Genomic DNA, 23311 nt, shown 5'->3' with positions numbered 1-23311 from the left:
AACCCTTAGAGAGCCTTCACAGACTTCCCTGTGGTTGATTTTCTGAACTCCTAAATGCCAAAAGGGGGAGATGAAAAATACTAGCATCACACCAAAGTAGGGCCATTAGATATTAAGTTATAAGATGAAATCGTGATTATAAACCGAAGCCCTAACTTTGATGACAAGGAGTATACATGTGAATTATTTCTTCACATACATAAAGTGATGGTACAGTGTTAACATTTGGTTTGTTGTCATTTTATTTTAAGTAAGAACAAATTGAGTGCTCAGCATGCCCTTCATTTTTTTGTAAGCTAATTAGGTAGCAACCACAATTGAGTATGCAGGTTGGAGGTGACAATATTGTTTTTTCCTAATTTAATTCCATTAACGGGGGCAGTGAGGCACTTGGGTAGATTCTGCATGTTAGTCAGAGTCTTCAGATTGCTGTTGCTCTTTTGGATCACATGAAGTAGAAGTTACATTCACATCTTCTTTATATTTTGAGGAATTTGAGGAAGCTGAAGTGTTTGGCTGCACATCTTGTTCTGAATCTAGATGGGACAAATAGCCTATACACGTGTCTTGTACTGAGCTTTGGCCAGAAGAAGAATGAAAATCTGGCTTCACGTTTTCTGATTGCAGGTCTCCTGAGGCTTGCCCTGTACATTTCATGTCCCCTGGTTTGATGTCTCTAGTATATATATCTCCTTTCTGTGTAACTCTGGATTGAAGGTCTTCTTGGTCTTTATCTTGACTGGCTTGACATTCTAGGTTATGTTGGGCTGTTGTGTGCTGGGTTTGGACTTCTCGGTATAGAGCTATCTGCTTTAGGGCTTCTTTCTCTAATAGATCCTGTGTTTGCCAGGGCTGCATTTCAAATTGCCATTCTCTTGCTTTATAATCTTTGTTTCTCCAGCCTTGAGTTATCCATTCAGGGGATTCTTGGCCAAAAGATTGACAGTCTTGGGTTGTCCAGTGTGGAGACTGCCTTTGTGGGGATTGCCAGTATTGGTATTGCTGTATTTGGGATTCTGAATCTTGGCATAACAGTTTTGGCACTTTCTCCACCTGAGCTTGCTGTCCTTCGGCTCGAACATTTTGGGATTGTCCTTTCAGGGATTTCTTCTCTTGGGTCTGCTGGTCTTTGGTTTGCTGATCCTGGATTTGCTTCTTTGAGGGTTGCTCCTCATCAGTCTGCTGGTCTTTAACTTGTCCATCTTTAGATTGTCCTTCTGGGTATTGTTCCCCTTTGGCTTGCTGATCTTCAGCTTGTTGATCTGGGAGTTGCTCTGTAGTTTGATTAAGTTGAACTTGCTTATCTATGGAGTGCCTCTTTGGGGATAGCCAGTCTTTGATTTGCTGGTCTAAGGATTTCCGCTTTGGAGATTGCCAGCCTTTGCTTTGCTGATCTAAGGAACGCCTCTTTGAGGATTTATGGCCTTTGGTTTGCATGTCTAAAGAATATCTCCTTAAGTATTGCAAGGCTTTGGTTTGCTGGTTTAAGGAATGCCGTCTTGAGGATTTTCTTCTATGGAGTTCCTCCTGAGATTTCCATTCTTTTGTCTCTTCCGTAACTTCTGATCTAATATCTTGATATGACATTTGTAAAATTTGCTGGTTTTGAGGTTCGGTGTTTTCTGGTTGAAGATCTGGGGGCTGCTGAAGTAGCTGTTGTATTTTAGGGAACTGCACAATATGGGGTGTTGAGGCTTCAGGTAATATGGCATGTGCTGATAGAGCTTGGGATAGCATATCTTGGGAAGGTGTGTCTTGGGGTGGCATGTTGTGGGATGATGTGTCTTGAGATAGCATATCTAGGGATTTCATGTCTTGGGATGTCATGTCAGGCAACAGCATATCTTGAGGTGGTGTGTCTTGGGATAGTATGCCTTGAGGGGGAAGGTCATTAGCTGTCAGATTATAAGACTGTTTGTCATGGGATGTTGTAGACCTAGATGGCATGGATTGTTCTGACAGGCCTTCTACTGGTAGAGCTTGGGATGGCAAGTCTTCAGGTGGTAGATCTTCGAGTTTTAGTATAGAATGGGATGGAAAAACTTGGAGTGACACAGCTTGGTCCTGCGGAAACTGGGTTTGCATTTGGGAAGGTTGTACAATAGCAGATTGTAGATCTTCATCTTTCATTTGTTTAAATGTAGAGTCTAGCTGAATGGGCGTATTTTCTGAGGGCTTTTCTTCTAATGTAGGAGGCAAAGGTTTTAGTTCAATTTCTTCCTCTGAAAATTTGGGAGATGGAAGGATACTTTGCTTTTGTTCATCTGGCACAAATTCCGTACCTTTATTACCTGGTTGGGAGACTAAAGGACTTCTAGAGAGTCTTAACTTGAAGAAAGCATAGCCTCCAAAGAAAACAGAGTGTGCATATGTTGTTGAATCATCACTGGAAAACTCTTCTTGAAGCACAAATTGTAATTGAGCATTTTCTTCTGCGGCAGGTTGTTCACTATTTTGAGTAACATCCGAAGGCAAGAAAAACAGAACCTATAAAACCAAGGATGAGGGTAATTAATATGACAGAATCATGTCTGATTTTTTTTCCAAGTTACTTTTCATCTCTGACTTAAGACAGTAGATAGGAAATAACATCTAAATGAGAAGGCAGAAAACAAATGCCAGCCCTGCCTTTACCATCAACTTATTGGTATTATTTTAGAAAAGTCATCACCTTTTAGTTTTTCAAATATTAAACAGAGGAATTTGATTAAGATTGCCTCAAAAATTCCTCCCATACTTAATATTATAAAGCTTCTGAGACATTTTATATCATCTAGTCAATATTCATATATTCATGCTTAATCTGTAATGGTTTATTGATCACCTAGATGAACTAAATGCTGGGAATCAAAGACAGTTATATGTGGGTTTTTCAACATATAAATAGATAATAGTAATACAATTCAGCAAATGCAATAGATACTTAGTGCTTTATGGAAACATAGAAGATGACCTGATTCTGAGACAACCTGGAAATGCTTTACAGAAAAGGCAATATTTAATCTATATCTTAACAGCTGAGTAGGAATTACGCAGGCATAGACAGTAAGATGAAATAAGACAGGAGTCAGAATCCAGGTAGAAGCAGCAGTGGAATAGCGGGTACAAAAACACAAGATTGTGATACAGCATGGTGTGATGGCAGAGGGTAAACAGTTAGATATTGCTGATATTATTAGATGGCATGCTAGGCTAGGAAATTTGGACTTTCCTTTACAAATAAGAGAAAGCTATTGGAGTTTTTTAAACAGCTAAGTGACAGCATCTGATACAACCTGCAATGCTTTCCATTAGTTCTCATGTTATTATTATAATTTTTAGGAGGTTGTTACTGAAGCACAACCTACTGCTTTTTATTCTGACTCCATGAATTACACCTTTCTGAGGTAATTCATAGAGTCAGAATAGACTACTTGTTCTATTTGATGAAGTGGATCAGAACTCAGTGATTAAATGAATTAATTATGCTTACCTCGTTGGCTAATAGCAGGCCTAGATTGAGAATCTACACATTCTCTTACATAATACATTGTATTTCCCACTCTCCTAATTAGTTTTTCACACCTATATTTCATCTCTATTGAAGGACTATTTATGTGAGTATAAATGGTACTTTGGAAGAGATTTCTATATTTCTAAGAATCCTCAAACTTTTGTTTCATGTGAATTTTAATTTATTCTTTCATTTAAAAAGAGGTTTGGAAGAATGAATTATAGTTTCTCTGTTTATTCAAGCTCTCAAGTGCTATGATTTTAAATTTCCTCATCATTAATGAGAACTCAGTGATTACCAGATGCTAGACAAAGTTCCAAAGTCATCCCAAAGAATTGGTATGACATCCCTATAAAGTTATTATCCTTCTTTTAGAATTGAGGCAACTGAGGTTCAGAGATGTTAAATAACCAGACCAGTATTGTAGAGCTGTTTACCTAGGAAGGATTTAAACATTGTAGTTGAATCCAAGGTCCTGTGCTTTCCTCTCTGATCTATGCTTCTTGTATTAATAACCACCTATTTCCTACTTCAGGGTGGCTATGACTAAAGATCATGTGAAATAATACTTTCAAGCACAGAAACTGGCACAGAGAAATTTCTCTGTAAATGTAGAGTTCACTTTTCCTTTCCTTTTCTTGAGATCAAGGTACATATTTTATTATTTTTGAATCCCCTGTTGTACTTTGCACGTTACTATGCCATTAGTGGATTAAAGATCTGTATTCACTGAATTCAATTGAAAAGTAATTTAGTGTGAGTAACTTACTTTAATATTGTTTCTAAAGGGCTTAAAACAGGGTTTGTACTCTCCTCTAGTTGTATAGTATACAAATAATACAATAAAGGTGAAAGCATAAGATGAAAAATGACAAAAGCCAATACCCATTCATGATTTTTTAAAATCTGCATAACAGAGTAAATTTGCTCTGTAAAAAACCTACAAATAACATCATATTTAAGAGTGAAATGTTGAACATTTTCATCCTAAGATCAAGAACAAGGAAAGATTGACTATTTTCATCACTTATTTTAAACATTGTATTGGAGGCTACACAGTGTAATAGGGCAAGAAGAATGAGGCATAAAGTTTGGGAGTAAAAATGTCTTTATTAATATTTAAAACTAAGAAAATTCTAGGAACTCTATTAAAAAGAACTATGAGAACTAATAAGTTAGTTTAGAAAGGTCATAGTAGACCAGTATATAAAAATAAATTGCATTTCTATATGTAGGAATGAACATTTAAAAGTAAATTTAAAATACTATGTACAATATCAAGAAAAATGAAATAATTACAGATAGGTTTAACAAAGTATGCATAAGACTTATACATTGAAAATAATAAAATAATGCTGAGTGAAATGAAATGAGATATAAGAAAATATTGACATGTTTCATGGACATGGATCAGAAGACTACATATTACTAGGAAGTAAATTGTTTATAAATTATCTATAGGTTCAGTACAATTCCAACCAATATCCCAGCAAGATTTTTGTAGGAATCAATAAACTAATTCTAAAACTTATATGGAAATTCATATGACCTAGAACAGCCAAAACAATTTTGAAAAAGAACAAAGTTGGAAGATTTACACTATCTGATTTCGAGAATTACTCTAGCACAATTTTAGTAGGGCAGAGGAGAAATCTCCATAGAGAATTGAAAAACAATAGAGAAAATCAATGAACCCAAATGTTGATTCTTTTAAAAGATCAACAAAATTGATAAACCTTTACATATACTGAAAAGCAAAAAGACAATAAAACAACTAAAACAAGACATAAAAGTGAGGACATTATTACTGACCTTATAGAGAGAAAAAGTATTGTAAAAGAATACTATAAAAAATTATATCCCAAAAAATTAGATACTGTATAAGAAATGGGCAAATTCCTTGCAACACACAAATTACCTAAAATGATTCAAGAAGAAATAGAAAATCTTGACAGATCCGTAACAAGTAAAAAGATTTGTAATCTAAAACTTCCCAACAAAGGAAACTTCTGGATCAGATGGCTTCACCAGTGAATTCCACCAAAATGTAAAGAAAAAAAATATTATTCTCAAACTCTTCTGAAAACTTGAAGAGAAGGGAAAATTGCCTAACTCATTCTATGAGGCCACCATTACCTTGACACCAAAACCAGATAATTATGTCACAAGAAAAGAAAATTACAGATTAATATCCTTTATAAGTGTAGATATAAAAATTGCCAACAAAATATTTGAAAAGGATTATTCTATGATGAAGTGAAATTCATAAGCAAAATACAAGGATGGTACAATAAGAAAATCAACAAATGTAATACATCACATTAATATAATGTTGGAAAACCCACACACAATCGTCTCACTTGGAGTAGAAAAGGCATTTGATGAAATGCCTTTCATGAGAAAACCTCTCATAAAACTAGGAAGAGGTGGAAAATTCCTCAATATGTAAAGTTTATTTATAAAACACACACAGCTCATTTCATATTCAGTGGTGAAAGATTAAAAGCTTTCCCCCTAAGATCAGGAACTGTATAAGAATGCTTTCTTTCAGTGCTGCTATTCAATATTGTACTAAAAGCTCTAGCTAGAGCTATTAGAAAATAAAAGGAAATAAAATTCATCCAAATTAGAAAAGAAGAGATTAAGGCCGTCTCTATTTTCAGATGACATGATCTTCCTATATAGAAAATCCTCCCAAATCCACAAGACAGTTACTAGACCTAATAAAGGAATTCAACAAGGTTCAAGATATAACAGCAACCAAAAAAAATCATTGTTGTTTCTGTATAACAGCAATAAACAATATAAAAAGAACATTTAAAAAGCAATTTCATTTATAATGCCACCTAAAATATACTTTAGAATAAATCTAATCAAGGGGATGAAAGACCTCTATGCTTAAAAAATACAAAACATTGCTGAAAGTAATTAAAGACCTAAATAAATGAAAAGACATCTTGTGTTCATGTATAACAAGATTTGAAATTGTTAAGATGTCAGTGCCGCTCAAAGAAATATACAGATTCAATACAATTTCTATCAAAATTCCAACAGTCTTTTTCCCAGAAATGGAAAAATGGATCCTCAAGTTCATATGGAATTTTAAGAGGCCCTGAATAGCCAAAACAACAATGAAAAAGAATAATAAACTTTGAGTGATTATACTTTCCAACTTTGAAACGTACTATGAAGCTACACTAATTAAAACAACATGGGGCCAGGCACGGTAGCTCGTGCCTGTAATCCTAGCACTTTGGGAGGCCGAGACAGGTGGATCACCTGAGGTCAGGAGCTCGAGCCCAGCCTGGCCAATATGGTGAACCTTGTCTCTACTAAAAGTACAAAAAGTAGCCTGGCATGGTGGCATGCACCTATAATCCCAGCTACTCGGGAGGCTGAGGCAGAAGAATTGCTTGAACCCAGGAGGCAGAGTTTGCAGTGACCTGAGATTTCACCACTGCACTCCAGCCTGAGCGACAGAGCAAGACTCCATCTTAAAAACAAAACAAAACAAAACTAAAAAACCAATATATTACCTGGCATAAGGGAAGATATATAGACCAATGGAATCATTCAGAAATAAATGCTCACATATATCACATATATAGTAAATCAGTTTTCAACATAGACACTAAGAATATTCAGTGGGGAAAGGAATCTTTTCAACATATGATGCTGGAATAACTGGGCATCCACATGCAAAATAATAAAGTTGAACCCTTACTTTATACCATATACAAACATTAATTCAAAATCAATCAAACACTGAGCCTAAGAGCTAAAACTATACATTTCATGGAAAAAAATTGGAAGAAATCTTCATGACAATTTGGGAATAATTTCATGGATGTGACAAGAAAAGCACAGAAAACAACAACAAAATAATAGATTAATTATAGTTCATAAAAATAAAGAACTTTTGTGCATCAAAAGGTCGTCAAGAAAGTGCAAAGACAACCTACAGAATAGGAGAAAATATTTGCAAATCATTTATCTACTAAGGGACTAAGATCCAGAATATATAAAGAACTCTACAATTCAACAACAACCACAAAAAACCAGCCCAATTAAGAAACAGGCAATACCATAAAAAATATTTCTCCAAAGAAGATGTGTACATGGATGCTCAACATGAAATTGTTAGGTAAAAGCAAATCAAAAGCGTAAGATACCACTTCATACCCGCTAAGATGGCCATTATGTCAGGCTGGGTGCGGTGACTCATGCCTTTAATCCCAGCAGTTCGGAAGGCCAAGGTGGAAGGATGGCTTAAAGGCAGGAGTTCAAGACCAGCCATGACAACATAGCAAGACCTTGTCTCTACAAAAATAAAAATTTATTTGGGTGTGGTGGCACATGCCTTTTGTCCCAGCTACTCAGGAGACTGAGACAGGAGGATCGCTTGAGCCCAGGAGTTTGAGGCTGTGGTGAGCTGTGATCTTGTGCCACTCTAGCCTAATTGACAGAGTCTTTGTATAAGAAAGAAAGAAAAAGAAAGAGAGAGAGAGAAAGAAAGAAAGAGAAAGAAAGAAAAGAAAGAAAGAGAAAGAAAGAAAGAAAGAGAAAGAAAAGAAAGAAAAAGAAAGAAAGAAAGAAGGAAAGAAAGAGAAAGAAAAGAAAAGAAAGAGGGCCATGATAAAAACAAATATGATCCAGCAATCCCATTACAGGGTATATATTCAAAGGAAATGAAGACAGTTGGAGAAACATCAGTGCTCCCATATTTATTGCAGTGCTATTCACAAGAGCCAAGATAAGGAATCCACCTAAATGCTTATCTACAGATAAATGAATAAAGAAAATGTAATATATGTATATTATACATATATTATATATTACATATATAATGTATACACACACACAAACAGTGGAATACTATTCAGCCATAAACCAGAATGTAAGTCTGCCATTTGTGGCAACATGAATTAACCTGAGGACATTATATTAAGTGAAATAAGCCAAGCTGAGAAAGACAAACACTGCATGATCTCACTCAGATTTGGAATCTAAAAAAGTTGATTTCATAGAAGTGAAGACTAGAATAGTGGTTAGCAGAGGCTAGGGAAGGTAGGGAGGTTGGGAGGACCAGGAAAGATTGGTCAATGGGTATAAAATTATAAACAGGAAGAATAAGTTCCCACTTACTATAGATAGTAAGAATAAGTTCTATACATAGTAGTGTCACTATAGCAAGTAACAATGTAGTGTATATTTCCAGGAGGCTAGAAGAGAAAATTTTGAATGTTGTCACTACAAAGAAATGATCAATGTTTAAAGTGATGAATGTGGTAATTACCATAATTTGATCATTAGAAAATGTAACATGCATTGAAGCATCGCACTGCACCCCATATGTAGTACAATTACCATGTGTCAATCATAAATTGAAAATTGAAAATAATTGCTCTCCTTTTTCCCCTGTTGGTTGGTATTGATGGAGATGTGGAGAAATTGGAATCCTTGTACCCTACTGGTGGAAATGTAAGATGGTGCAACCAATGTGAAAAACAGTTTGGCATTTTCTCAAAACATTAAACATAGAACTTCCATATGACCCAGCAATTTCACTCTTAAATATATATCCTCTCTTAGGATATATATTCAATATCCTTAGAATTGAAAACAGGGACTTGAGGAGATATTTTTACACCTATGTTCATAACGGCGTTATTCACAATATGCAAAAGGCAGGAATTTCTGTGTCCATCAACAAATTAATGGCTAAGCAAAATGTGGTATATACACAAAATGGAATTTTATTTAGTCATAGAAGGAATGAAATTTTGATGTATACTACAACATGGATTAATCTTGAAAATATTATGCTTATTCAAATAAGCCAGTTAGAGAAGGACAAATATTGTAAGATTCCACTTATATGAGGTCTCTAGAAAAGGCAAATTCATAATATAGAAAGTAGGATAGAGGATACCAGGGGCAATTGGGAGGAGAATCAGGGAGTCATTGTTTTGTGGTACAGAGTTTGTGTTGGGGATGATGAAAAATTTTGGGGCATAGATAGTGGTGAGAGTTATACAACATTAATAATGTATTCAATGATTTGAACAAATGGCTAAAATGATAAATATTATGTCATATATATTTCACCACAATGCAGAAGAATTACTCTAAAGATACAGAAATTAAGAGAGTGTAGAATACGTGCAAGGATAGACATATTGGCCAGAGGAACAAAATAAAGTATCCAGAAGAGACCTAAAATAAGTAATAAGTAAATTGATTTTCAACAAAAATACCACGGTGCTGGAGGAAAGCATTGCATTTTCAACAAATGGCGTTATAACAACTGGATATCTCCATGAGGGGGGATGTGCATTAACTTCTAACCTTACCCTACATCTGTATGCAAAAGTTAAGTTAAAATGGACCATACATGTAAACAGAAAATCTGAAATGATAAAACTTCTGTAGGAAAAGATAGAAGAAAACCTTCATGACTTGGGGGTAGGGAAAACTTTGTTAAACAACACACAAAAAAACCATAACCATAAAAGCAAAAATGATAAATGGAACTTCATCAAATTTAGTTTTTTGAAAGAAGCTATTGAAATGAAAAGGCAAATCACAGAGTGAAACAAATATTTGTAAGGGATTTGTATTAAGAATTAATTAGGCTGCTATAAGGCCAATAAGAAGAAGATATTCCAATAAAATACAGCTAAATATTTGAACAGACATCTCAAAAGAGGATATACAAATGGATAATAAACATATAGCAAGAGTCTCATCATCATTAGTCATCAGGGAAATGTAAATTAAAACTACAATGAGGTGCCACTACATACGCACTAAAATAGCTAAATTATTGATAAAACTGACAGTTTCAAGTGTTCATGATGACATGGAGCAACTGTCCCTCTCACACATTGTTGATGAGAATGGAAAGCAATATAGCCACTTTGACAAACTGTTTGATATTTTCTTATAAAGTGAAACATCTGGTTACCATACGATCTCACAATCAAATCCTAGATGCAACACTCCAGGAGAAACAAAAATATGTCCACATAAACATATGAACTCAAATATTCTCAGTAACTTATTGATAATAGTTCAGAACTTTAAACAATCTAAATACTCATCAAAAGGTAAATGGACCGGGACCAGTGCCACACACCTGTAATCCCGGAACTTTGGAAGGTCATGGTGGGTGTATCACTTGAGCCAAGGAGTTTGAGACCAGCCTGGGCAACATGACAAAACCCTATTTCTACAAAAAAATACAAAAAAAAATTTAGCTGGGGGTGGTGGTGCATGCTTGCAGTCCCAGCTATTTGGGAGGCTGAGGTGGAAGTGTTGCTTGAGTCCAGGAGATTGAGGCTGCAGTGAGCCGAGATAGTACCACTGCATTCCAGCTTGGGTGATAGAGTGAGGTCTTGACTCAAAAAAAAAAAAGGTAAATTGATAAACAAATTGTGATGTACCCATACATAAAGGGAATGGATTCTTGATAGAGGCAACACCATGGATGACTCTCAAAAACATATTTCTGTGTGGAAGAAGCCATAGAAGCCATATACAGAGAGTACTTACTTATGATTCCATGAGTATGAAATTTTGGAAAGTCAAAACCAATCTAGGTGATGAGGACATTGACTGCAAAGGGGTTCAGTGAAACTTTTGGGATGATAGGAATGCATTATACCTTGATTGTGATGGTAGCTCAACATAGGTACATTTTGTTGTTTATAAATGATACTTCTATAAAGTTGATGTAAACAAAAAGAGAGAAATGAAAACTCCACGAATCACAAGGCCTGTACTGTTATTTGGAACTTAGCAGGCAGGCTCTGGGGACACACCATGAGGGTCAGAATCCTGATGTTATGTGATACTGGAGAGGTTATTCAGCCTCTTTGTGCCTTACTTCCTTCATATGTAAAATAAAGATGTTATAGTTTTGTTAAGATTAAGTTGGTGCTCAGTGATTAAAACGGTGACTGACATAGTCAGAATTCTGTAAATATAAACTATAACAATTATTATAAATACTATGTAGTATCAGTATTAATAGTTTTTTTCCCTACCTCTTTTCTGGTGGTGGAACTGTGTCATACATCTTATGATCCAAGAATATACACCCCATGTCACAGTAACTTGGGATCCCATTAAGTCTGATATTACATATTTTTGGCAGGGACATAAAGAGCTATGTCTGAACAAAGATGACTGAGTATAAAGCAGATAGTACAAGAAGGGAAAGCATAGTTGTTTCAGAGGGTGGGGTGAGCTTCAATCTTAAGCTTGTGCCTCTCTGACCTTCCTAAATTTAGATGTTTTACTTCAGCATCTGAGCTTGCTGCTCTTCCTGCTAATAAACCAGACATCATCGTGTGCAGTATCCCAACAGGAACAGGAACCTGTTCTCTTAATAATATTAAGAGACATCAGAACATACCTCATCTGACTGTGTCCAGCACTTGCTTCTAAAGGATGCAATAGTCACAGAGATGCTGAGCTCTGCTATGCTGATGATCAGTAAGACTGACAAAATTCCCTGCAAATAATGAGGAGAAATAAATGGCATTTGAAATGAGAGCGGTTATTTTAAATATGTAAGCTGAGAACCCCTTACACTGTATCACCAAGTATGGGAAAACCATATTTTGGATGGTTCTGTAGCCATCAGACATTGCACAAGTTTCATCTTATGTCTTTCTGATAAGGCAGGGATAACAAACTCCAATGTCCGTGGGAGCTGGGCAACCATTGTGAACTAAACAAGGAGAGAGTAGAGAGTAATAGCATTCATAGGAGGCATCAATTCCAGCCAATTGTTGTCATGTAGGAACATGGATACCATAATGCCTATTTTGTTTGTTTTTCCCTAAAGAGCCAGATAGAACATACATACAGGCTGGATGTAGCCCACAGATTGCCATTTTGCCCATTTTGCTTTAAGGTAATGTTTAGATTGAGAAGTAACATGGTACCTTATGGTGCCTCAAAGTTTAAACTATGAAGACAGAAAGACCTGGGTTAAAGTGGATCCAAGGTCGGGCCGGGCGCGGTGGCTCATGCCTGTAATCCCAGCACTTTGGGAGGCCAAGGCAGGCAGATTAACTGAGGTTGGGAGTTTGTGACCAGCCTGACAAACATGGAGAAACCCCGTCTCTACTAAAAATACAAAAGTAGCTGGACCTGGTGGTGCATACCTGTGATCCCAGCTACTCGAGAGGCCAAGGCAGGAGAATTGCTTGAACCCAGTGTATTTCTGAATCTTGGTTTCCCTGCAGTACACCAAAAATCTTAGATATTCAATATGTGTTGGTAAAACTGAAATGTATGAAGACCCCATTGTATGCAATTTACTCACTTTCTCCATTGAACAAGATATACCTGGTCTTGGATTTTGTGGAACTTACATCATGGTAAGGGAGGCAGACAATAAGAAGTAATTAGGTAATTATTTACTTAACTAAATTGTGATAAATGCTGTGAAGAAGGATTGCGAGCAATGCACTACTATAATGGGGGTCTATGCAGATATGAGCGTAGAGGTGTGGTCAGGAAGAACTTCCTTAAAGAAGTGATATTTCAGTTGAGATTTAAGTATGAGGATGAGTTAATTGTATAACTGGCCTGGTGACCCTTCAAAGCAGGAAGAAGCTGATCCTATGATCATCTTGGGGCCATGAATACTTGACACATTAAGGGATTCTAGGAAGTGGCCGGAGTGTGGAGTGAGAAGAATGAAGTCCTGGAATAATGTCAGAAAGGTGGGTAGGATAGGTGTTACAGGGTTTGGTAAGGCCCTTAAAATATGGGTCTTAATCATCAGATGTTTTACAGGAAGCCATTAAGTAATTGCTCAGATTTACATTTTTAAATGATTACTCTGGCCACAGTATAGAAAATAGATTGGTCTTTAGGACCGGGGTCAGCCCAAGAGACATCTAAAGCCCACTGTTTTGGCTCTTTTAGCTTATGATGTTTGGGTTACAGCAAGAAATTGTTAAGTTATATAAGTGAGAACCAGGAAGAGACTGTTCATGGTTCTGTATGCAGGTAACTAATCTTGCAATATCTATCCATGGAGAGTAGGAAATAGCAGAATTTCCTATATCTGGAGATTTAACCCTTTCTGTATATACAAGTTCTTCCTTGTATATACCAACATAACAAACAGTAGTAGGCTCCTGTCCATTCGGCAATGGCCAAGAATTATAATGTTGTCTCATGTTCTTGGCCCAGTTAGAACAGGGTTTTATTGCTTATGTTGTTTTCTGGCTTTCTTTAGTAATCTCTCAGAAGTCTAATTTTAGAATTTATCTCAGAACACATGAGAGGGTCCCTAGGACCATCTCACTGAGTGATTGTGAGGATTAAATAAACTCTTGTATTCAGGAGCTAGCTTCTCATTTCTTATTTACTGAGGAAGACCATTTTCTGTGATTCCACTTTATTTCCCTTCAGCAGATTCAAATAGTCTTCAAATTGTAGAACCCAAGCCTCAAGATATAGCTGATAGGAATAAAATAAAACCCCAGGACTTGCTTAGGGAACTAGAGAGAAAGTCCTATTGGAGTCACTGACATGCTTCAAAATAATGTCATTGATTACTTGTTAGATAAACACTTTAAATTGTACAGACAATTACATTTCCTGGTAAAAGATCTCTCATCTGCTTTAATGAATAAAATTGCTACAATTATGTGAAATAATGTATGTCTTAAGCTTATAAAAATCCTTACTTTATTAAACGACTTCTAAATACCTTCCCCCACTGTATTTTGATCTTAGTGTTATTGAGCAAACTTTTAGATCATTTTGTTCATTAATGCTGAAACAGTAATATTTAATTCAATCTGTGTCCATAATAATTGTATTAGCTAAATCTATTAACTATTTAACCATGCAAGGTACTGTTTTAATTTAAACAATCCTCACAACAACCCATGAGGTAAGCATTCTTATTATGTTCATTTTCCACTTGAGGAAAACCAAGTCTTTTTTTTTTTTTTTTTTTTAGGCGGAGTCTCGCTCTGTCACCCAGGCTGGAGTGCAGTGGCCGGATCTCAGCTCACTGCAAGCTCCGCCTCCCGGGTTCACGCCATTCTCCGGCCTCAGCCTCCGGAGTAGCTGGGACCACAGGCGCCCGCCACCTCGCCCGGCTAGTTTTTTGTATTTCTTAATAGAGACGGGGTTTCACCGTGTTAGCCAGGATGGTCTCGATCTCCTGACCTCGTGATCCGCCTGTCTCGGCCTCCCAAAGTGCTGGGATTACAGGCTTGAGCCACCATGCCCGGCCGAAAACCAAGTCTTAGAGGGAATACAATATTAGGCCAAGGTGACAAACTTATGTGAACAGGATTCAAGTCCAGAAAATATCACTCCTTAATCATTGCAACAATAACCCCACAGTACCCTTCTCAACTGTCAGTTCAAATGCTCACACAACTTCAGTTAATAAAATAAAAATCAATGAATCATTACATCACGGACACAGTTCACATAAGATTTTAGAGATTCATCATGCAAAATAAGACAACTTACAATGAAAAGAGTTCTACCCAAAACACATATTTCTTCAACAGAAGACGTCTGGCAGTACTTGTCTTGATGTCTATAGCTGAAAATGATTAAAGTAATCCCAGTTATCGCAACCAAGGAACTGATAACATTCATGCTCGTGACACCTTGACCCTGAAAGATAATTAAAAAATAATAAAATAAACAAAATCGAAACCAAAGCAAAAATACCTTGTAAGAAATTCTTAATGCTTTTATCTTTCCAGATACTTCTCAGGGAAGAGTTGTTCCATCAGGTCAGTATGATTGGAAGGCTTAATAAACTAAATTCTGACTCATTAAAGTCAGAAGACAAACCAAGTTTTAGAATGGGCCAAGGATGCTCCATGGCTAATGCTAAAGAAAATGTTCATTTCATCCCATTTTATCTCGTTTTATCCCCACCATCTTTCATAATCTGGAAGCAGTACAATGTGTTAGCAAATATATTTGCTTGGAAATGAAACCTCATTTCAAGTCCAAGTTTCATTGGGACCTTATGCAAGCAACCGAATCTCGTGGAATCTCAATTTCTGCCTTTAAAAATGTGAATGTGTCACCTTTTAGGGTAGTACCCATTTATTCATTTATTTCATAGATATTTAATGTGCACCAGATACATGTGAGTACTGCATTAGGCCCTGGAGACACAAAAATGAACAAAAGAGGTGACATCCTGCAATCACGCAGTTTACAGTCATTCCCTGGGAGAATTCAAGCGATAATCAACAGAATCATGAACATTTAAAGATGTTAACCTATTTGGACTGGAGTTTAAAGGTGTTCTTTCTTGAACTCAGTGTTCCAATAAGAATATTTCACATTGCCCCACCCAATTCCTTTTATTCATTCCTATTTTTGGGGGGAGAGGGAGGGGCGGGTGGGTGGGGTATGTATATCTGAGTTCCTTTAAAGGAAAGGGATCATCCGATTTGTTCCTTCCTACCCACTCCCAGGACTGATATCACTCTTTTAAAGGAAAAATAAAGAAAAGCTTCCCCTTTCCATTCATCAGGTATTTGCTGTACCTTCATTGATTGTCTTACGACTACTGTGGTGGAAAATACAATGATGCATTTACACAGCCAGTCCTTTCTGGAACAGCTTGTGGCTTGATGTGGCAAACCTCAAAAGTGTACTTGTGACTTAATATTTACCTCAGTCCCAGGTTTTTAGTTGCAAATAGGCACTTTGGCAGAAAAATGCACAGGAACATATAGATAGGCCATCTCTCTCTTGGTCTTTAGTCCCCTTGTTTTCTCAAGGCTCTATTTTGGCTCCCATAGGACATTTTATAGACTAAGATCTCTAGATAATCAATCCCTCATGTGTATTGGGCATTACAAAGAACATGTCCAGCCTATTCTCTTCTGATTCTCATTATACTTTTGTGATGTAGGAAGGACATTTGTTGTTATCCCCATTTTACAGATAAATGGACTTCAGGAAGTAAGTGACTGTGAGCAATCACTTTCACGGTTTGTGAAAGGGCTGTGATGAAAAGTCAGGTCTTCTGATGCCTAGATCAGCATCCTGCCCCCATCATTCCTGCCCATCTCCGTCTGTATAGCTCTCAGTGAGTCAGGAGTAGGTTTTCCTTACCCATAGTCTATTTCTCAGCTCTGGAAGGAAGTCAATACAGGGAGAACACCATTTGGGGCTTCATCCTCATTGTCTGCATGTGTTTCCATAAGCAGGGGTGGAAACATTTATTCCCCCTCCCCTCAGAATGTCTCTATGGCTTGTAACTATCCCTAGAGGAAATTGGCAGAGGAGCATAAGAACAGAGTTAAACTGACTTTCAGAGAGGCCCACATCCCCAGGACCTTAAATGAGATCAGAGTGGTTAGAAAGGAGTATGAACATTTAAGCATCATCCTGCCTTTTATAAGTAATGTCTCATTAAACCCTCAAAATAACCCTTGGAAGTAGGTACTTTTCCCTTCAGGTTAAGAGAGAAGTGAGTGATAGCCTTGGTTCAATCCTAGAACAATCCAGCATCGATGCCCAAACTCTTTTTTCCAGACCTTGGACAGGCTCTAAAGAAAAGCATCGGTTGGTATTGGAGATAGGGCTAGGATTAGGAGGAAGAATTACTGAGATCTTAGGATTGAGTTTGGTTAGAGCAAGGTTTCTCAACTTTGGTACTATAAACATTTTTCGTTGTCTAATTTTTGTGTTGTGGGGAGGCTGCCCTGTGCATTTTAGATGCTTAGAAATGTCCCTGGCCTCTACTCACTTGTTGCCAATAACACCAATTGTAGTGACCAAAAATGTCTTCAGAAGTTGTCCAATATTTCTGGGTCCTGGGAGTGCAGGGCAGGGAATTACCCCTAATTACAAACAGTGAATTACAGGGGTACAGAATGGTTCCCAATAAACAACTCTTTTAGTTTACTTGACCAGGGAAATGGGAACCAGTGTAAGAATGTCTGTGGGGCAAAGAGTGGCACTGGCAAATAGGGATGATCTGAACTGCAACTTTGACATGTACAGATTTTCCTGACAGTTAACTTTACTAAAGGCTTTATACATAAAGATGATAGAAAACAATAGAAGATTTTAAAATTTATGTAGTTTAAGTGACTTACCAGAATTTTTGACTTCGTATCGGTTACTGTGTAATATCCTGTAAGAATAAACTGTTAAGAAGACAAGAGACAAAAGTTAACAGGTGATGTGTTTGACCACCTTGCAATATAATTTCTCTTGGATTCACAAAATATCTGTTTGTGAATCTCCAAGACCATCCAATTTTTCCACCTGAGCATCAGGGAGTAGGGAAGGTAGGCAGAGGTAGGGTAGGAAGAAACTCGGCTGAATTCACTCAGCACTGAACAAGCACTCTCTGCCAGGGTCAGCTGGGACAAGCAGGCTCCTCTGAGATCCAGAGGACACCACCCGGATGTTTGGTCCAACTGGGGCTCCAAAAAAAGATTCCTGAGCTCTGGGTCTTGAAGAGAAGAAGAGGAACTGTGCCTGTTCTGAGCAGGTGAAGGGAGACTTTCTCAAGGAAGACCCCTCTAAAGGCTGATACGGGGACTGATACCTAGTGTAGTTATCAGAGTCCCTCATTTCCCATGAGTGTAGAGCCTAGTGCCACCTCGAGAAAATGAGAACTCTGTCACTCCATGTGGAGCCCCTTACTTTTTTTAATGTTCTGAGGATGGGAACCTTCCCTGTGGGAACTGACTTGGACCTTGGGGACATCTGGGTCTTAGAGTCCAAGGATCTGCAGCTGACTTGCGGAGATCAGAAAGGTACCTTTGATACCTCCCTCCACTTCACTCCCCACATTGGATTGCCAAGTCCTGTCACTTCTACCTCCAAGTTACTCTCAAGGCTTTCCATCTTTAGCTCCATTGACGCCAAGCTAGTTCAGGGAGACTCCTTCCTCATCCACGTGATTGCAGCCTCCTCTCATTGGATTCTCCTAAGTTTACTGTTATAATTGAATTAATTTCTCACTCGAAAAACACAATGATACTTCAAGAAGTCTTCAAATGTCTCTATCCTCTTTAAAAATTTTCAGTGGATTTCCCATGCTTTCACATTGAAGTTCCATGTTCTTAATATGACTAACGGGTTGGCACAACCTGGTTACACCCTACCTTTATAGCCTCATTTTGTGCCATCACGATAGATTCGTTGGTCTTCTTTTGGTTACTCTTTCCCACATCAAGCCCTTGGCTCATGCTTTATCTTTGCCAGGGATGCTTTTCTCCCACTTCGCCTAGTGAGCAGCTATGCAGAAAGCACTTCCCTGACCTCCGTGGTCAGGTGAGTCCTCTATTAAACCCTCACATGGCACCTGGAACTCTTCTCTTAGAACACTTGGCACAAATGTAGGAACAAATATTTGGGGTTACTTTTGACTTTTTCATGTCTAGTCTCCCAGTTAGATGACAAACTGTCTAAATCTAAGAACAATTCACCACTTCTCTCAGAGAGGAGCTGTTTTCCAGTATTCTCAGTCTCAGCACCTAGGATGCTATCGAAGACACGGTATGTGCTCAGTAAATATCCTTTAAGTGAAAAGTAGAGTTTTCAAAAGCAGCAGGCCAGAACCTCATTTTAACTCACACATGCAGATTACACAGAGTCACACTGGGACAATTCTGTTGTGAAATGAGAAAGTGAGGGGTTGGTCTGTTTGATTTTCTACAGTATGGCATGTACAGTTTGAAAATCATGTTGAATATTATATTATGTATATTGGGAAAATGAAAACACTGCTGGTTGTTTCTGAAATGCACATTATAGAAAAGGCATGGAATATTTCTGTTTATCAAAAGAGACTCTGGATTTTTAATAGTTAGAGATAGTGGCCTAATTTATTCATTATTTTACCTATTTGTTCATTGATTGATTGATTGACTCATTCATTCGTTCATGCACACTATGCCTCAAGCATGATTCTAGATTCTCAGAATATAACAACTAAAACAGATGATAATATTGCTGTCTTCTCAGGAGTGTATGTTACAGCAGGAGAAGCTATAATGAGTCTGTCCTTAACTATTATGGCACAAAATTAGGAATCCAGGCTGTGGAGAATGGATAGAAATAGCATTGTACTAAGAATAATATTTATGCGCCTCTATGATTATCTAGAGGAGTGCCACTCATAAAATTGTCTCTGGGGCTAAGAAGGAGGATGAGCGATGATAATCTTAAAATTCTTTTAAAGCTTTCAGAGTCTGTGATTTCATGAGTGCTAGCTAGATATGTTTGGTTATTCTCTACTTTTGAGCTCAGTTTCCTTATTTGCAAAGGAGAAAGTAGGATATTTGTGCATCTAGTCTCCCGGGTTAGTAGTGAGGAGCAAATGTCTTACTATACACACAAGGGCTTTGGAAACTTTCAAGCAGCTGAGAGTAGTTATTACAATGATGATGGTAGTGCAATGACCAAATGGAGTTGCTGCTTTTACCATGAAGGGAACTGCCTTTTTTGGTCTCCTGGAGGGCCGTATCTATGGAATTCATTACCCTAGCACGTGAAGCAGTTCAAATCTATCTTTATAGCAATTTCTCCAAAGCTTCTGAAGTACTCACGATAAGTGCTCCCCAAAATGGATATCCCGTGAGGACAACAAGGGGAAATCTTTGGGAGAAACGGATGTAATTAAGTACAAACATAGTTCCAAGGCCCACAATGATTAGAGCAAGCAGGATCTGGGTAGCCTGTGAGGAGAGAAATGGGTACATGAGGTTACAAGTATCCAAGCCCCTGTGGGCTACCCCAGGTCCCTCAGGGTGTGCCTCCATGGCACACTTTTCCCTCCATCCAAATGCCTTCCTCTCTCATTTGTCAATCATTCTCAGATTGTTAAGAGACTCAGTTCAATGTGTTTCCTTTTCACTTTGCTTGCCTGGATCCTTCAACTTCAAATCCTTCACTTTTATTCTTTATTATTTTCTCTCCTCCTTGGGGTTACCAATTAATCTTATATCAGACAGATTTGAGTACGTGTCTGACTACCCCCAGACTATAAGCTTCTTGAGCACAGGGACTACAAACTATTCACCTTTACATTTTGTTTTTCTTCTGTCTCACCTGTTTCCTATTATTATCCTAACAGCCCCCACCCCCGCATTTTCCAGCATTCAGTATAGGCTTTTGGAATTGGGGCTTATCCCAGTTGTCTAAAAGTTTTAAAAGTCTGATGAGTGGAGAACCTGGGATGAGCTTGCATTTCACCTTCCGTTCATCCAAGGACCCAACTAGGGAGGAGAATAGCCCAGTGGGCCTATCAGCTTGCAGGAGTCTGCAGGGAAAAGAATAGCAGCAGTGGTTCTCAGGGCGCAACTTCTCTAGCAGTCTAGATTTTGTCCCCAGGCCACATCTCTGGGCTATGGCACCCCAAGTAATGATTTTTGCTGTTTGTACAAAGGATGGAGGCTGTGCATACAGCTCTCCCCTGGGTGCATTTGTGATGAAAAACGTTTTGTATGCCTTATCATTTGGTTCACTGTGGAGCTTTGAATATGGATTTTGAAGCACTCCCAGTTCCTTTAAGAGCACGAAGGGGAAGTCAAACCTCTGCACTTAAGGTTTCTTAGCTTCAAGGGAGGTTCCACCACACCCTGAAGTCACTTCCTCAATGAGATATTTTAAAAAGTTATACTAGTTTCTTGCTTCCCCCTCTGCTGGGATTCAAAGATCAGTACTAATTTCTCATGAAACGTGAAGGGGGAAAAGTAGAATTAACTCCCTCCCTGAAAATAATAGCACAGAGGTATCTCTGCAGACATACATGAATAAATGAGCTTCTTTCCTCCCCTTTGGGAGGATCTATTGATTGGAGAGGACTTACCCCCAAGACTCTTGGCTCTCCCTTCAGAAAATCCAGCAGAGAGCTATGAGGTCTGTAGGGAAATGCAGTCCATACAGTTTCATTTGGTTTTATAGTGATGACGTGAGTTGGCCTTTTTTCCTGGGATGGTGACTCCATGATTCAATGCAGAACTCTAGTAAGAGAAAGAGTGAGCAAACATTGCTGCCCAGATCATGGCCTACCTCTCCACCAGAGTCACATGGAGCCTTTAGAGATGAGCCCTTAGTGATGACTCTACTCAGTAGTAGAACCTCAGAATCACAGTTGAGTCACAGAGTTTTAGAATTCTAGAGCATGCCCAGCCCCCCATCTTCCTGGTGAAAAGTACTGTATCCAGAAGGCCTCCTCTCTTGTCAATTTGCTTACAAACATATGGTAAACACAGAATAGATGGTATATACAAAACAAGTCCTTACACATATGTTCATGAGTTATAAAGGAACTAAAACTTATGGAATATTTCTTATGTTCCAGGAACTGTGTAGAAGGTGTTTTGTTTGTGTTGACATGCACTAACATTTATTCTCTTAACAGTTCTACAATGCTGAGACTGAGGAACAGCAAGGTTATGTCACCCAAAGGCATACGGGACGGGGGAAGGGGTAAACTCAACTTGCCCTGTCTCCAAAATCTATGTTTTCTAAACTCAACTGTGCTTCTGCCCTCCTTCAAAAGGAGTTTCTCACTTTTACTTGATGAATTTTCTAACTTACTGTTTAACCATATTCCTCTGTATTATAAAAATCAGTAGTTAACTTTGAATCTCAATTTTTTTCCATCTTTATTGAGGTATATTTGACAAAAATTATATATATTTAGGGTGTGCTACATATTTTGATATACATCGACATTCCAAAATGATTACCACAATCCAGCTAATTAACATATCCGTCATCTCACGTAGTTATCTTTTTTCTTTGTCTGTAGTGAGAACATTTAAGAACATTGAACAATTCTTTGCATTTTCAAATTAAAAAGAAATCAGTAGTAAAGATGCTATAGGACCAGATGGAGTTGCCCCTTTATAATAGATAATATTTTAACTTTCATAAAGTTAAGTAAAACTAATGATAGTCAAATCCTTCCTGGTTTGAACTACACAAATACTAATTAAAACAACAGAAACTGCCTTTAGAAATTTTGCTTCCCATATTGATCCTTTTTATTCCTAAATTTGTTACAATTTTAACTATGAGATCATGAAGGCAAATTGTTTCATAAAACTAAAACTAATGTATACACATAATAACTTATTTCCTGGTTTGTAGGGACCATGGATAGCAGGGTGTCTCAAAATTAGCACTAATGGCATTTGGACTCAATAATTCTTTGTTGTAGAAAGTTATAAGATATATATTTTTTAAACTATGCTACTCTTCAAGCTTATTTAGGAAACCTCATATGCATAGAGAATGCAAAGTTAAACTGCAGCCACACTGGAATTTCCATAATTGCCCAAGAAATTGAGTTTAATGCAGCGGCCCACATAGAACATATTACACAAAGAACAGACAAGATAATTGCGGCAATGACTGGGAAGAAAGAATATGCTCATGTGGTACAAAGTGCAGGGGTGATGATCCGAATTACAAAATTGTGCTATAGATCAAAATAGAGGTAATACCCAAACAAACAGACATTATTATTTTCAGTGTGAGCACTAGTTGGCTCCAAGTTAGAAACAGAAAACATGCCACTCAGAGACAGATTATCTGTAACTTGTTAAGAAGACTAAGATGCCTTCATTGACTCCTTCCCTGAAATAATAGAAAAGAACATAGTTTATGTGCCGACTAAATATTTATTTTATTTATTTATTTAAAATAAATGAATTCAAAGACTATAGATAGTCCATTTTTATTTTTATGTATTTATTTTATTTATTGTGAGATGGAGTTTTGTTCTTATAGGCCAGGCTGGAGTGCAATGGTGCAGTCTCTGCTCAC

General features: G+C 37.5%; 1 protein-coding gene across 1 annotated transcript; it reads right to left on the bottom strand.

Annotated features, from left to right (window-relative positions):
- Positions 1-224: 224 nt before the first annotated feature.
- On the bottom strand, positions 225-22104 carry MS4A14 (membrane spanning 4-domains A14). The gene is given in 7 exon segments (XM_003909767.4): positions 225-980; positions 982-2487; positions 11913-12011; positions 15011-15160; positions 17617-17667; positions 20083-20211; positions 21345-22104. Coding segments are annotated over 7 exon segments (2145 nt in total). The 5' UTR covers positions 21483-22104; the 3' UTR covers positions 225-908.
- Between the last annotated feature and the right edge of the window lie 1207 nt (positions 22105-23311).

The sequence above is a fragment of the Papio anubis genome, chromosome 12 (genome assembly GCF_008728515.1).
Source record: "Papio anubis isolate 15944 chromosome 12, Panubis1.0, whole genome shotgun sequence".
Taxonomy (NCBI): domain Eukaryota; kingdom Metazoa; phylum Chordata; class Mammalia; order Primates; family Cercopithecidae; genus Papio; species Papio anubis.
The sequence above is the reverse complement of the archived record's forward strand: the minus strand, read 5'-3'. Positions and strand labels throughout refer to the sequence as shown.